Source organism: Lycorma delicatula, chromosome 8 (assembly GCF_047948215.1).
Source record: "Lycorma delicatula isolate Av1 chromosome 8, ASM4794821v1, whole genome shotgun sequence".
Classification (NCBI taxonomy): Eukaryota; Metazoa; Arthropoda; class Insecta; order Hemiptera; family Fulgoridae; genus Lycorma; species Lycorma delicatula.
The window spans coordinates 116,970,528-116,985,483 of NC_134462.1; the positions used below are offsets into that span (position 1 = coordinate 116,970,528).

At 26.9% G+C, this 14,956-nt stretch overlaps 1 protein-coding gene across 3 annotated transcripts in view; it reads left to right on the forward strand.

The window, feature by feature from the left end:
• The window catches only part of LOC142328938 (lipase 3-like), a 104,732-nt gene that overhangs the window by 64,528 nt on the left and 25,248 nt on the right, over window positions 1-14,956 (forward strand). For all 3 annotated transcript variants that reach the window (XM_075373119.1, XM_075373121.1, XM_075373120.1), the window contains exons 5-6: window positions 9,326-9,578; window positions 13,339-13,506. In XM_075373119.1, the coding sequence (XP_075229234.1) occupies window positions 9,326-9,578; window positions 13,339-13,506 (421 nt within the window). The remainder of the gene's footprint in view (window positions 1-9,325; window positions 9,579-13,338; window positions 13,507-14,956) is intronic.

The window sequence follows — 14,956 nt, forward strand, 5'->3', positions numbered from 1 at the left end:
CAACACATTTTTTTTATTTCAGTATTACAATATTATTGCTTTAATGAGGTCAATTTTCATAGTACAGTTAATATTTGAGAGTCGTTTTTTGACTATTATCCAAAGATTTTCAATTGGGTTTAAGTCTGGGGAGTTGCCTGGCTATGGAAGGACTTTAATATTTCATTCTTCAAAAACTTTTTCCATTTTCTTGGCAGTATGGCATAGCGCCAAATCTTGTTGAAACACTCTGTTGCGTTATGGGAATTGGTTTTGAAGTTGTATTGCAATCCTTTCCGTCAGAATCTTGATATACCCATCACTTTTCAACATACCATCTACCAGAAATAATCAGCAAGGGCCTTCAAATCTGAAACAACCTGAAAACTGATTATTGAATATGAGCTGATGATTTGTTTCATTGATGCTTTTCTGACATATGGAACCTTTTGCCCCTGAACATAAAAATGTGACTTGTTGAAAAACATAACATTTTTCCAATCTTCATTGATTCAGTTAGCATGTGCTTTGGTCCACAAGAGCCTTTTTTTTGCACATTGCTGTTGTTAAAAGCTGCTTTTTTAGATGGTCAATGAGCTTTCCATCCGGCTACAAGAAGTTGGAAGGAACAGTTGTTACTTGTAAATCTATTCCACTTGCTAATTCTCAATTTAAGTCCACGGCTGATAATTTTGGTTCAACTTTAATTTTTTCAATAATAAATGAACCTGTGTTGTAGTAGTTTTCCTTTTATGGCTGGCTACATTTGTGGTGAAAAGGAACCAGTTTTTTAAAATTGTTGTAAAGTAACACTCACTGTCCCTAGTCCAACACCACCCTCAAACTATTTATCGTTGTGTGATGTTGCTATGCTTAGAAAGAAAAACAATTTCAAACATTTTCTTGTAGTTATGTCCATTATTAAATATCGATTGCAAATATGATTTTGTAATAAAAAATTAATTAAACTTTCTCAAAATACTATTATAACATAAAAATTTCTAAATAACCAAAGAACAATAGCTCACATTATACAGACAACTTAAGTAATGGGTATGGTCAAGTAGGGTAGCTACAATATGGAAATAAACAAAAAATTCCCTATGTTCTGATTAATCTCCACATTACTGCAGATCTTTTTAAAAACAATACAAAAAAATTCTATTTTCATATTTTATAGAAACTTAGTGCATTAAATTAAAAAAATAAATTCAAATATCAAAGTACGATACATTATATAAAATAATAATGTTACTTAAATTTTTTGGTAGTGATTCTTCAATATTCTTTGTTGTTTATACTTCATTAAAGAAAATCTGTAGTTCTAACACTATTTTGAATACATATAACATTATCTTGCAAAAGGGGAAAATTCAGAATGTTACTATTATACAGTTCACACACAACATTAGTCTAATTTTTCTTGTTATCTTTTAAAAATTTCTATAATATAAATTTCAAAAATATATTATAGAAATTTGATTAATTTCTATAATTTATATTTGATTATAAGACTTACAAAACAAAAAAAAAAAAATGTAAATAAACTACAAAAGTATGCCAGAGAAGACAAACAAACTGAAATATGCTGATTTGTTTTCAGCTCATTTTTTTGTGATAATAATCTCCTTCACATGTGAAGGAAATTTTCTCTTTTTTTCAACAAATATGAATATTCTAAAAGGGAAACTAGAATGAGTATTGTTTTATAGATCAAGTACTAGTGATAAGGATGAACATTACGATAAGTTACTGAAACAAATCTTGCAAGTAACATTACAACTGCTGTGTTACTGCTATGTCTGTAAGATCTTGCATCTATAAAAAAAAGGAAAAAAGTTTTTAAGAGGCACACTCACAGCTTAAAATGCAGATGTTATTGCTGTTTGTGTGTGAATGATAGGTGAAACAGCATAAATGAAAAAGGTTTTAAGTAGAATATACAATGTGTGAAGATCCTGAATAGAGTCTTGCATTATCAAATATTGAATAAAATAAATTTTGGGTGCACAGAAAGAAATGATATGAAAAAGCTAGTACAGGCAAGATGTCTAATTCATAACTGACTGGAGAACAAAAAAATTTAAATCCTAGCTTTTGAAATACAGTAAAAATAGATTTGTGAAAGCTCAGATAAACTTGGGATTCTCTGTTGAATAAGTTAATGGAGTGATGTATGTCGTATTGTAGTTTTCTTATTAATGATTTTTATCACTTATAAAATATTTAACCATAAAAGAAATTTGTAGACCAATGAATGGAGTAAAATAATTTATGATAGTCAATTAAAGCAGCAAAAGAATAAAAAGATTTGTTTTTCATTTTTAGCATTAATATGATAACATTTTTTATTTTAAATGTTTATTGTTTAAAATAAAAGCCGGAATATAATTACATAACTTTCCTGGCTTCTCTGGTCAAGTTATGAAATTCATTTTTCAACTTTCTGCCTAGCCTAAAAGGTTTTTTTTTAAATTCAGAAAAAATACAGCGTACGAATGTTACAAAATATTCAAATATTCAATTAGCTAGCTTCACTTATTTTTTTATTGATGTATTAAAAAAAACATGTATTGTTGTTCAGATTCATGTGTTTTCTTCATACGCTTTATAATTTGTAAACATCTTGTCATTTTCTTATTTCTTATTATTTAATAATGAACCAGCTGAGCTTAAGTATTGTTAAGCAATTAATTGCTTATGACTTCACTTTCTTTAAAGTGTGAAATGAAGTACATTAATAATTTTACATCTGTTCTAGCTAGTATGAACATATTGTGATTTAATGTAATGAATAATTAATTCAATGTAAATTTAGAAGTAAATAAAGGAAGTTTAAATTATCCATAGTTTATTTATTTGGTAATTACTCAGTGTATGCTGTTGCCACAACCAATGTATTACACAGTGGCTGGAATGACTGTACAATTGTAATAAATTTTAATGTTATTGATTAAAAAATTTTTTTATTAAATATAAAATTACTTATTTGATAATATTTAAATCATTTAATTTTAATTTTTGAAGCCAATATGTTCAACTAAATAAAGCAATAACAAACATTTTCAATATTAGTATATTAGCATCACAACTTTAAAAAATATATTTTTGACTTTTTGAAAATTTGGGATTCATGCATCAGGTGATTTTTTTTAAGATTAAAATGTTCATTAAAATTGATTTTAAATAAACAAAATTGAAATTTTTAAATTTTTTGAATTTAACTTATTTTAAATCTGAAATTCCTATCAGGGGAGCAGTATTAAGATATTTCAGTGACTTTATTGTTTAACAATACATTTTAAAATTTAAATAGAAAAAGATTTTTTTTTCATTTTAGGGATTTCCTTACTCAAGGGGAAACATTCAGGTTACATTAATTTTGAAGAAAATAATCCCTAAATGGTGATAATGAATTTAAAGAAAAATTGTAAAAGTGTAACCATATTCTGTTATACTGATTAGTAAATTTTGTTTAGTTATACTCTTCATAAGACATAGACATTCAGTACAAGGATTTAATTTAAAAAAAAGAGTGCAATCTGTTCAGTTAAATTCTTTTCTTTTTTATATATTTTCAATATGAAATCCATTGTTAGTCAACTCCACTGAGTTGCACATTTTCATAGATATGGATAATGTATTTACTTAAGAAAAATTATGTATATAATTATATATATATATAATTTGGACATGCACAATATCCAAATTAACAAATACTATATTCTGATCAGTAAATACTTTATATAGAGCTTGTGGGTGTGTATTATCCTATGGAAGGAAGGAACTATACCAGTATTTTCCTCAAAGGATGACAGAAAAGTGTGGGTTATATTTATCAGAGCAACATCACAATATAAAGTAGTAAAAATATATTTAATACTTTAAAAATAAATAAATAAAAATATATAAAATAATAGGGATGTAAAAATATGAACATAATAAATGAATGCTGGATTTTGTCAGAGATGAAGCATCTCGGCCTTTTATCCAGAAGATCCAAGGATTAATTCCAGTTAGGCTGGTATTTTTAATATGCTACATAATTCCCATATTATATTCCCATAAACAAGCTTTATGCTTGTATAGTGAATTAATCCTTAAAAAAAAAAATATTATTTTGAAGATCTTAATTGAAAAGTGTTTGAGACAAACTTACTGTTTCTACTGTTAACATGATGCAGAAAGTTCTGATTTATTTAATTTAAAATATAAATTGCATGTTTATGAAGAAAGCAGTGTAAAATAATTGAAGCTAAAATGAGTTGAAATGAATTTAATTAGTTTTATTTGAAAATACATCAACATAACTGTATTTTAACAATATCAAAAGCTATTACCTAGCTTTAAATTAAACTTGCCTTCAAATTACGAAGGATTGTTCTTCAAGAAAGATCTTCTTATTGCAAATTATATATGTTGCTTTTTTAAAAGCTGATTTGCAAAGGTTAGCACAACAGAATCAACCATTTGTAATCACCACATAACAGAACTTATGTACATACATAAAGTATGTACATATTAACCACAAAATGCAAATTTTCCATATAACACATCAATTTCAAGATTTCAACATGGTTGAACAATTTAAGTTTCTAAAACTTGCTGAATTTGAGATGAAAGAACTCATCAACATATTCAACAGTTTCAATTTATTATTATCGTCCAATTTTTTAATTTTAAAATTTAATTTTTCAACTGGTATTAAAAAAATTTTTCTGTTGACCTGAATAATTTATTTTTAAATCTATCAGGCATAAAAGCAAATAACACATCTGAATTATGTTGACATATCTTGTTCATAGCACTGTCTGATTCACATTGAATCGCTTTGTTTTTATGTGGATTTTTTCTATCAGTTTTGTTAAATTTTTGTTTTATAATAAATGATGAGTAACTTTATAACAGAAAAATATTGTTTGAAAGTGGTTATTTTTGTTCAATATTTCTGTTTGTACAAATTTACCTTTCATTGACAATAATGTAATGTAATGACAATACTAATAATAATGATGATTTGTTTACAATATACAGAAGTTTCAAAAATTATTGACTGTATTTTCCTTTCAAAACATTCTTGAATGTGAATGATAAAATTTGGTGGAGCACTGCATAAGTACTAAGTCCACTTGAATATTTTTTTCTGTAACTTAACAAAGCAGGTCAGTTGTTTTCATTGTGTCAGTTTAATGCATTTGAATTTTTATTTTGTCAAATTTTTTTTGGTTCCATCAAAGTTCTGCTAAAAACCGGTACCCAAACTGATACAGTTATAAGATTTTCAGGAAGGAACCTATGAGGGTTACAGTAATTAAAGAGGGATATAACTGTTTTCAAAGTGGCTGAACTTCAGTTCACAGTAATCGGCAAACCAGTAGGCACTCAATAAACCATGATCTGCATAAGATTAACAATGCGCACAGTTTAATAATATTTAATCATTTGCTGATTTTCCAAAAAATTGCAGATGCTATTGCATGTGTTTGTTATACATATTTTTAAAGAATGATTTGATAGCCAAAAAATTTTTACCAAAATTGCATTTGCTTGAACAGAAAGAGATTTGTATTGACATTCCCCAGGACTTAGTGGAGCGTAACAACAGTGATCCTAACTTGCTTATAACTGTGCTACTTGAATATACTGGTGCAACTCAGAAACTAAAGTTGTCACCGCAGTGTAAGTCATCATCATTCCCAAGGCTAAAACAGGACAACTGAAAAGCAAAGTTAAAGTGATGTGGACAGGTATCTTTACTACTAAGGTGTTGTGTATCACAAATACATACCAAAAGACAAACAGTACTATATTGAGGGTGTGTATTTGTATTTTTGTTGTAGTTCAGCCCAAAAAATTATACCCATGTTAATCACACAAGTGGCAGCTGCATCACGATAATGCATCAAACTTGACAAAGAGGGTTGCATTAATATAACATATAGAAATAAAGTAAGTAAATGCCTATTCCATTTACTTAGTCTAAATAAATTTGATCAGTGTTAAATTTTTCGGTGTAACAATAAGCAAAATTAATGGAATTTATTAAGTTATATATTAAAATGATTTCTAACCTTTTTACATCAACAATTTCACCAGTAAAACTCCACTTATGATGAGATGAATAAATTAGCTCTGAAAAGACTTGATTTTGATTTTTCATCAGCTAGGTTTTGAAACACTTGATTTCTACATAATTTTAAAGTAAACCATTTCCAATTATTGATATTTTTACAAGTGTTACGTTAATATATGTGAATAATATTGTTTTTCTTATAGAAAGGTTTTTAATTTAATTTTAAACAATTTAATCTACAATTTTTTTTAGGTATTTAATGCTTTAAATGGAATCAAAATGTGTGGACCTGTGTTGCAGGGTTGAGTACTACCTAAGTTTTGTAAAAATTGTTTTATTGCCTGGTTTAATTTAATTTTTTTTAAGTTGCTATTTTTTGTTGTTTTTTTTTTTGCCCAGGTAACATTATTAAAAAGAAAAATAATGGAAATGTGACTTTGTTGATATCTTTTACACAACACTTGGTATAATTGTACAGTAACGTAATTTGAACTTTAAATTACGTACAGATGATAAATTATTAAAAAAAATTTGCCTTCTGGTCTTGACAGTATTTATTTAGATTTACATTCGTAATAATCAGTAAGTCATGGATTATTCAATAAAAAAAATATATTTAGTTCCCAGTATTTGTGCTTTTATTATCATAAAATAACATATTTTTTTGTTATTTTTGTGTATCAATATTTTTTAAAATTTAGGCTGTTAGGTTAGGTTTTTTTAACAAATTAGTGTGAAAAAATTTTCTGTTTCTGGTAATGTGTATATCCAATATCTGAGTAATAATAAAATGTTATGCTTTGTTAAATCTTTATTTAGTGTATGCTTATCTGATAACAGTTTAAAAAATATCAAATAACTTACGTGGTTTTGTGGTTAACTCACTATCTTGTGATAATTATATGTAATAAAATTTAATTATATAAAATCACAAGTGCTTGTTTCAACGCTTCGTACATGACTGAGAGAAATACTATGGATTGATAGGTGAATAGCACAGAATGAATCATTGTTATAAGTTAATAGAGTGTAACCTGCTTTAGTAGTGTAATATCAGTCATTGCCTGTCTATTTTATTGATCAGTATATTGTAGTCATTTTATTCTTATTTTAATTTTTATGTACCGTTTATATTAAGTATTTAGTATTTAATAATTATTAATTTTTAAACTATTAATTATTTATTTTTAAATGGCTAAAGTTATCTTTTTTATTTTATTTTTTAAGCGATTAACCAATGGTGTATAAACAAACCTTTTCATAAACATTTTTCTTTTCAATTTCTACCAGATTTTTTGCACTTTTTTCAATTTACCTTTATTTTCAAAGGTCTTGTAATTACAAAAAAGTTATATGGTTATAGGTATTTAATGAGTGAGTTTATTTGCATATCAACTTACGGTATCTTACGAGATCGTGTAACCCTCTTCTGTATAAGATATATACTGATCACAATATGCTTATTAAAAGTAATATTTCTGTTTTGTTTGGATATTTAAGTGCTGCTTTTATTCATCAGTTCATGAAAATTACTTATTTGAAAACTGATAATGAATACTGGTTGTTAAAAATAATGGTGCAATTACGACGTTAGGCTTATGGAGTGATAAATCACATGCTAGGTGTTCAATATGTTGCTCTTACATTACTAAAATAACTTCGCAATTCCGCATTGTACTATTTTTAGGTTTAAATTTTTGTTTAGTCTATTATTTTATTATTTTTATAGACATTGTTATTTTATAGAATGTTCAGTTTCTGTGTTTGTCAACAAACAGAACGTACAATTTGGTGTTTTTTCTCATAATGTATCTATTGATGAAGAAATGGTGCTATATTTTGGTAGGCATTCAGCAAAAATATTTATCAAAGGAAAACCAATTGGATTTTAATTTAAGCTTTGGTGTATGTGTAATTCAGATGGGTATTTGTACCAATTTATTCTATACGGAGGTGCAGACAAAGAAAATCTGAATATGGTCTTAAGACAGAAGTAGTACTAGATTTGTTAAATGTTGTAGCAGTCCTAATGAGCATAGAATTTTTTTGGCAGTTTCTTTCTACGTATGATCTGTTTAATTTACTGAATGAAAAAGGATATTTTGCAACCGGCACTGTTGAAGAAAATGGCTTCCTAATTGCCCATTGAAAAAAAAAATTTGTGGAGTTGCTGGATGGAATGATAATGCAGTGGTGATAGTTGCCAATAATCACAATGGCATATAACCATTATCGAATAAAAAAAGATACAGCCGAAAAGAAAGAAAAGACACCATGTTTGCTCAGCCATTAATGATAGCAGATTACACTAAAAGTGGTTGGCATTGCTCTTATGGAAATATTGGAAATATTTCTAGCTTTATATACTTAATAATAGATAAAATAAAGGGTTTATTTAGAAAAAAATTGCATATCTTTATGTGCAACAGTTAATGGGTTAAATGAAGAAAATTTTGGTAACTAATTTAGCGTACCAGAATTCTCTTTTTACATATTCATGATTTTATAGTAATTTACTTGAATTTAATTGAATATACAATCAGATTATGATTTTTGGCTAGATTACTTTAAATATGTATAATTAACTGTATTAGATCTTGCTCTATTTTATTCTTTAAAAATCTGTTTTTATAGTATATACTTATATGTCTTTTATAACAAAAAAAAATATATATATATCTTGTAAAGATATATTGAAACAATTTGAAAAATTAACTATAACAGATATTCTTGTTTATCTTCTGAGAAGTGACTGGGTATCAAATTTCATTTAAATATTTAAAAAAGTGAAAGATTAAAATATGAATTTAAGATTAAAAATAATTTAACTGAATTTTTAAATGTTATACTATGCTGATATCTACTATCTACTACCTATGCTACTATCTATGCTGATATATCTATACTTATATCTATGCTGATCTCATTTCATCATGGTTTTCTTTTAAATTTTACTGTCTTAATCCTCTCTAAATCAATTAAATTCTAGCTGTTAATTTTGTGAAGTTTCAAGGCTTAACTAATCGTGAAATTATATCATTAATTGAACCACATTCATCAAATACGTTGGTTTTTTTTGATAATGAAATGTGGGCACAGCACCAAGTACTATTACTAGTTCCTCCATTCAATTAGGTCGAGTAGGGAAACTTAAAGAATTGTTTGGCTGCTTACAATTAGTTAATAAGCTAAAATTTTTTAATTTAGTTTGTATTTTGAATTGAATTGAAACGAATGTTTTATTAATAAAATTACTAATTTTTAACTTTTCAGTTTTCATGAAATGGGAGTATATGATCTTGCTGCTGAAATTGACTACATTTTGAATTTAACAAAACATTCAAATTTATCCTTTGTTGGTCATTCTTTGGGAGGAGCAATTGCATTTGTGTTACTTAGTGAAAGACCAGAGTATAATAACAAAATAAATGTTATTATTGGCTTTGCACCATCAGTATATGTGTCTGAATCATGGTACCTGAAAAAAACTTATGTGAGAATTCTTGCAAAATTGGCTCCACTTGTGGTAAATAATTATTTTATTTTACTTTTTTTTTTAATTTTTTATGGAGTCATGAAACTAATTTTTTTTTCTGACAGATTTGAGCTGCAAATGGAAAAATATAGCTTGATTTTGTATCTGTAAACATTATTACTTTACCTCTTGGTTTTTATATAGTCTGCTTTGTAAAATACTGTTGGTAAGTTTTCTTACACACATGCGCGCGTGCGCACACACCCACACACAGACACAGAGAGAGAGAGAGAGTGAGGGGGGTATCACAAAGTTCTCCCAGGACGTTCATAATCTATTCTACTCGTGAAAATAACAGAAAAAGTTCATATAAACATATGTCCTGAAATGCTTCATTGTCGAATTACAGCTACTGAAATTTTTAGGACGTTAATTAAGGGGCAAAATTACTGAGTTCTTGTGGTTTTTGGCCTGATAAAGTGAGTAAAATAGGTCCCAGAATGGTATTTGCAATAAGTTTTAAGAAATCTAGGGTGAAAATCCATAATCCTCACATTCTGGAGTAAAAAAACCCTGTTTTTTGGCATACAATAACTTTGCTTGAATTGGGTAATAAACACATAAACCTTTTATACAGAACTGTATAGAATTTAATTCTGAGCAAACTAGTATAAGACAAATTGAATAAGACAAAGAAAAAAAAAATTGAATTTTATTTAGAAACAGTACACCTGATCAAAGTGCATTATGCATGCCAGTTTATAATAAATGTTCAAAAATGAGTCCGCCATTTTCAACCCATTTCTTGGCACGCTTCTGTACTGCTTTTGTTGCTCTTTTTAGTTCCATATATATGTGTGTACTTATAATATCTCACAAAGAAATGGAAATAATTTCATGATATGTTCTTCTGATGAAATTAAAGGAAAAAATTCATATTATTACAGGTTTAGAAATGCTATTTGAGAGTTATGACTAATGATAAATTTCAGGGTAATATCTGTTCCAATAGTAAAGTAAGAGTATACTGAAATTTTGGGACCAAAATTATGGTAGAGTTGTGTACTGTAATAGATTTTCTGATCTGAAAAATTAAAATATTAATTCTAAAACTACATATTCAACAATTTTTGAAAAATTTGTCATAAATCCCAAAAAAATTAGACATAACAATTTGCCCATTTAAGGTTTATAGTCAATTTGTTTTGTTGTAGTTTTTAGATTTTGTGATAAAATTTATTGGAAATTTAATTCTGAAAAAAATTACTAAGTAGTCAGTTAAAAAAAAAAAAATTATAAAAATTTAAGAAGTAATTTATTTTTAACCGACTTCAAAAAGAAGGTTCTCAATTCGACCCATATATATCTTCTTATGGTTCAGACATAAATTTTCACAAAGTGCACCAATTTTTATGAATGTTTTTTAAACAATGCAGGAAGATCTCACTGGGGTCTACACTGTTAGTGAGTGGAACTAGACAATTAAAAAAAATTGGGTAAAAAACTCCAGTTAAGCAGAATGTATTTATGATTTTTGAAAAATTTCTACATCGAATACGTACCTTAGATTAATCAATACTTGACAAATTCTCTGTAAACAAGTATGTATTTCAATGGCTCTTTTGTTTTGCAATTGTTCATGTTGACACCTTTATGCAACAGTCAATCAATGTGATTGTTCTTCAGGCAATTCATTACAGATACATTTATGAATAAATGGAAAACAGTGTGAGGTTTGTTTTAGTCTCATTTGAAAAGCTCTTGTGAATCAAATCATGTTGAAGTTCCCTTTCAGACTTGTTTTCTTTTGACAACATACGTTTCATGTATTCCCACATATTGAATAGCCTCTGCTAATGTAAGATATCAGAGTCTTACCTCAAAATCCTATGCATTCTTTCCCTCTAATTTTTAAGTAAAATTGAATGAACTTATTTTGTTTCATACAACCTATAAAACTATTTTTTTTTAAATTGGCACCAAATTATAGAATTAGACAAACCTTAAATTAAAAAAAAAAATTGTTATTTGTATCTCGTGCATTCATAATATTCATTTAAGTTTCAAAAAATAAGTTTCAAATTTTGCACTGAGGATGTAGTGGAAAAACTTTTTCTTTTTCAGTGCAAATTTTTTCTTTCGATTTAAAAAAAAAATTTTCTTTTTAAATTGTTAAATTTTATCAAAACTTTTTATTTTGTCAGCAAAACAGACCAAAATCTGGTAAAATAATATTATAATTTTAAACCAAACCAGAAGCCTTTTTGACACAAAAAAAAAAAAAAAATTGAAATCAAATAAAAGACCAAATTAATAGCACTATTTTATTTTGTCTATTTTAACTGTTTTTGTTTGGTTTAAAATATCACTTTTATCTATAACAGATACTAATGCACATAGCGCAAAGCAACAATTTTTTTACCCCTTTCTGTTGTGAAACAAATTTTATGTAAATTACCTCAAGATCAATAGGGAAAAGGTTGTTGTAATTTTAAAAATTAAATTGTTATATTTACTGTTATTATGAATGTATATTTCCTGTAATATTTTGTTCCATGGAAAGATCCTGTAGTCAGATAAAATTTAATTAAATATTAATATATATAATGAATTCATTTTTATTTGTAATTGTTTCTTGAGGTATTCATAAAATGCACATTGTTTTTATTTTAATAGTCATACTTCCATACTTACTCTACTTGATAATTAACATTTTGCTTGCTGATCTTAATATTAATGAACTAACTGAATTTTGTTCATTATCTTTATTTATTTATTTTATTGTTTTACTTTTTATGATCCAGTTTTTCTTTAGGAATTTATTGATTTTTTATTTTCCATTGATGATCTACATTGTTTGGTCAGTTTAATCATTTATCGAGATTTGATGGACATTCTAACATATAAGAATCTGAAAAAAAATGTATGGATTTCCTGTTTGTTGATCGTTGTTTTATATGAATGTAACAGTTACTAACCTAACAAATGGATGTTTTATAAAAATTGAAAAAAATTTAATAATTTTCAGCTTGCTTGTTACCAACTGAAATTATATACGTTAGTTTTCTTATAATTAAACTGTAGTTCCTAACAGGTATCCAAAAAATGATTTTTATATTTGTTACGTTCAAATAAAATGATAATCAGCAAACATGAAATTCAAAAATTGCTGTACCCAGGTTCTTATAAATATTATTATAAATACTATATAATAAAAAATCATCTGCATTGCTGTGTATATAAGAAAAAATAAAAGTAAGAATAACTATATGGGACTTGAACCTGAGACCTCTCGATCATATGACAAAAATCCTCCCCACCTCAGCCGATACCACTGTTGAGACTGTCGTACATATGAAAATAAATTATCACACCATTCAAAAATTTTTTACTGGAGTTAACTCAAAAATGGGGCCAAGTTGGAAATTACTATTTTGGATTGAAAAAAGCAACTCTCCCTCCTACCACCCTGCAGATAGCCATCAATAAACTCTGTAGTAAACTGACCACTTGCCGTTGTAAGTGTTGTGTCATTCCACTTGCAAAAAAAAATCATGCCTTGCATCTCATAGCCAAAACAGAATCTGTGATAGTTTTCATGTTTCATCTATTGCTGTACTACCAGTACTGAACAGAATTAACATAAGTTAATGTCTAACATAAGAGATTATACATTCACTGGTAGCTATTGCACACACTCTATATTACTGTTTTTATTTTCAACATCCAATCATATGGCAGTTTAGATATAATTCTCATACTTTAATTTAAAAATTAATGACTATTTAAATTTTTGGAAACATGTTTTCAGTACAGGTACCTAGGACAACAAAAATATTTTATTCATGGTAGAGATCAACGAACAAAATCAAAAATAATGCATCTATTCAGTGAATGTAGTGAAAACTCTTTAAAAAAAGGGGAATGTGTTAGGAATTTTATGCGACATATTCTTACAGATGAAGAACAATTTGATGTTGTGAGTAAATTAAACATTTTTTTTTAAAATACTTATTCTTTCATATGTATCTCAAAATTATTTTATAAAAAATATTGTTTCTTAATTTTTTTTCATTCAATATGTAGTTAATTAATATCTCATTATTCCTAACTTTTTAGAGAAGCAAATATCAATGGGTACTTAATTGATATGAATTTATTTTCTAAATTTTAGTTGTTTTAAAGTTAATTGAAAAAGTAAGTGGTTAGGTAAAGAAATTTAGTACTAAGGTAAAAATTTAAGTTTGAAACTAAATGTATTGAAAAATATTAGAAATTTTTTATAATCACTATAAGTTATTAATTCTTGTTCTTCTGTTACTGGCATATGTGAATGAAATTGTGTTCCTTGCATTGGATGAATAAAAAATGAAAAAAGATTTTGAGGTGTTTTTTAATGAATGGTCTTTAAATTTAAATTAAATATTCTGAAGTTGTTATTTTAATAAATGGTGGTTGAATGGCAAGCATGAGAAGTGTTCATTTCAAGAAAAATGTACAGAATTAGTTAATATTTATAAGTTTATTGGATATGGTAAATATCTACTTTGTCACTGAAGGAAGATTTTAGAGAAAGTGTCATAAATTCATGTTAAATGTGTAAATTAATTTAAGCTAAAATTTATTATTCCTTGACAGTATAAATGTGATAATATCTTAAAATTGTTTGCTTTCAAATTATTAGAACTTGTTCTTTTAGAGTGCTTTTCAGTGGAATATCTGGTAACAGTTTTGAAACCCACTGCAGTTTATATGTGCTATATATAAAATTTGCATGGCATGGTTAATGAATTTTAATATGTGTCCTGTTTCTATTATGTTCTATTATTTGATTCTGTTTTAATATAAAGTACCTGTATGTATTCCTATATCTGTGTATGAGTGTATACTCAGTCTACATAGTGTGGTCTAATTTGTATAGTCTTGGGTTGTGTTTGTCACAGTGCTATTATTTGCTATGTGATTTTGTATTTTTTTTTCTTGTTTCGAAAGCAGTACATTCTTCATGAAAGTGTTAACAATTTTGTTTACAGTGTGATTTGTTAGTATTACATATATTTCATATGTAGAATTTAAAAAAAAAAATTTGCTGTATATTTTATACAATTCAACTTGTCGGTTTAGTGGTAAAATCATTATCGCAAATAACTGTTTAATGATGGATTTTTGAAGTCGAAGATTCTGAGATTCAAATTCTAGTTAAGTTAAGTTACTTTTATATTGATTTGAATACCAGACAATGGATACCAGTGTACTTTGTGGATCAAGTTTAACCTTTTCCCATCACAATGATCCGATGATTCGCGCTCCGCAAAAATATGTTGGTATCTGATTGCCTCCCTTCATAGTCTTATGCTACCCTCTTGTGAAAAAATTTTCACAAAATTACAGTATATATATATTTTTTTCTTGAATTTTTACGGGCATCG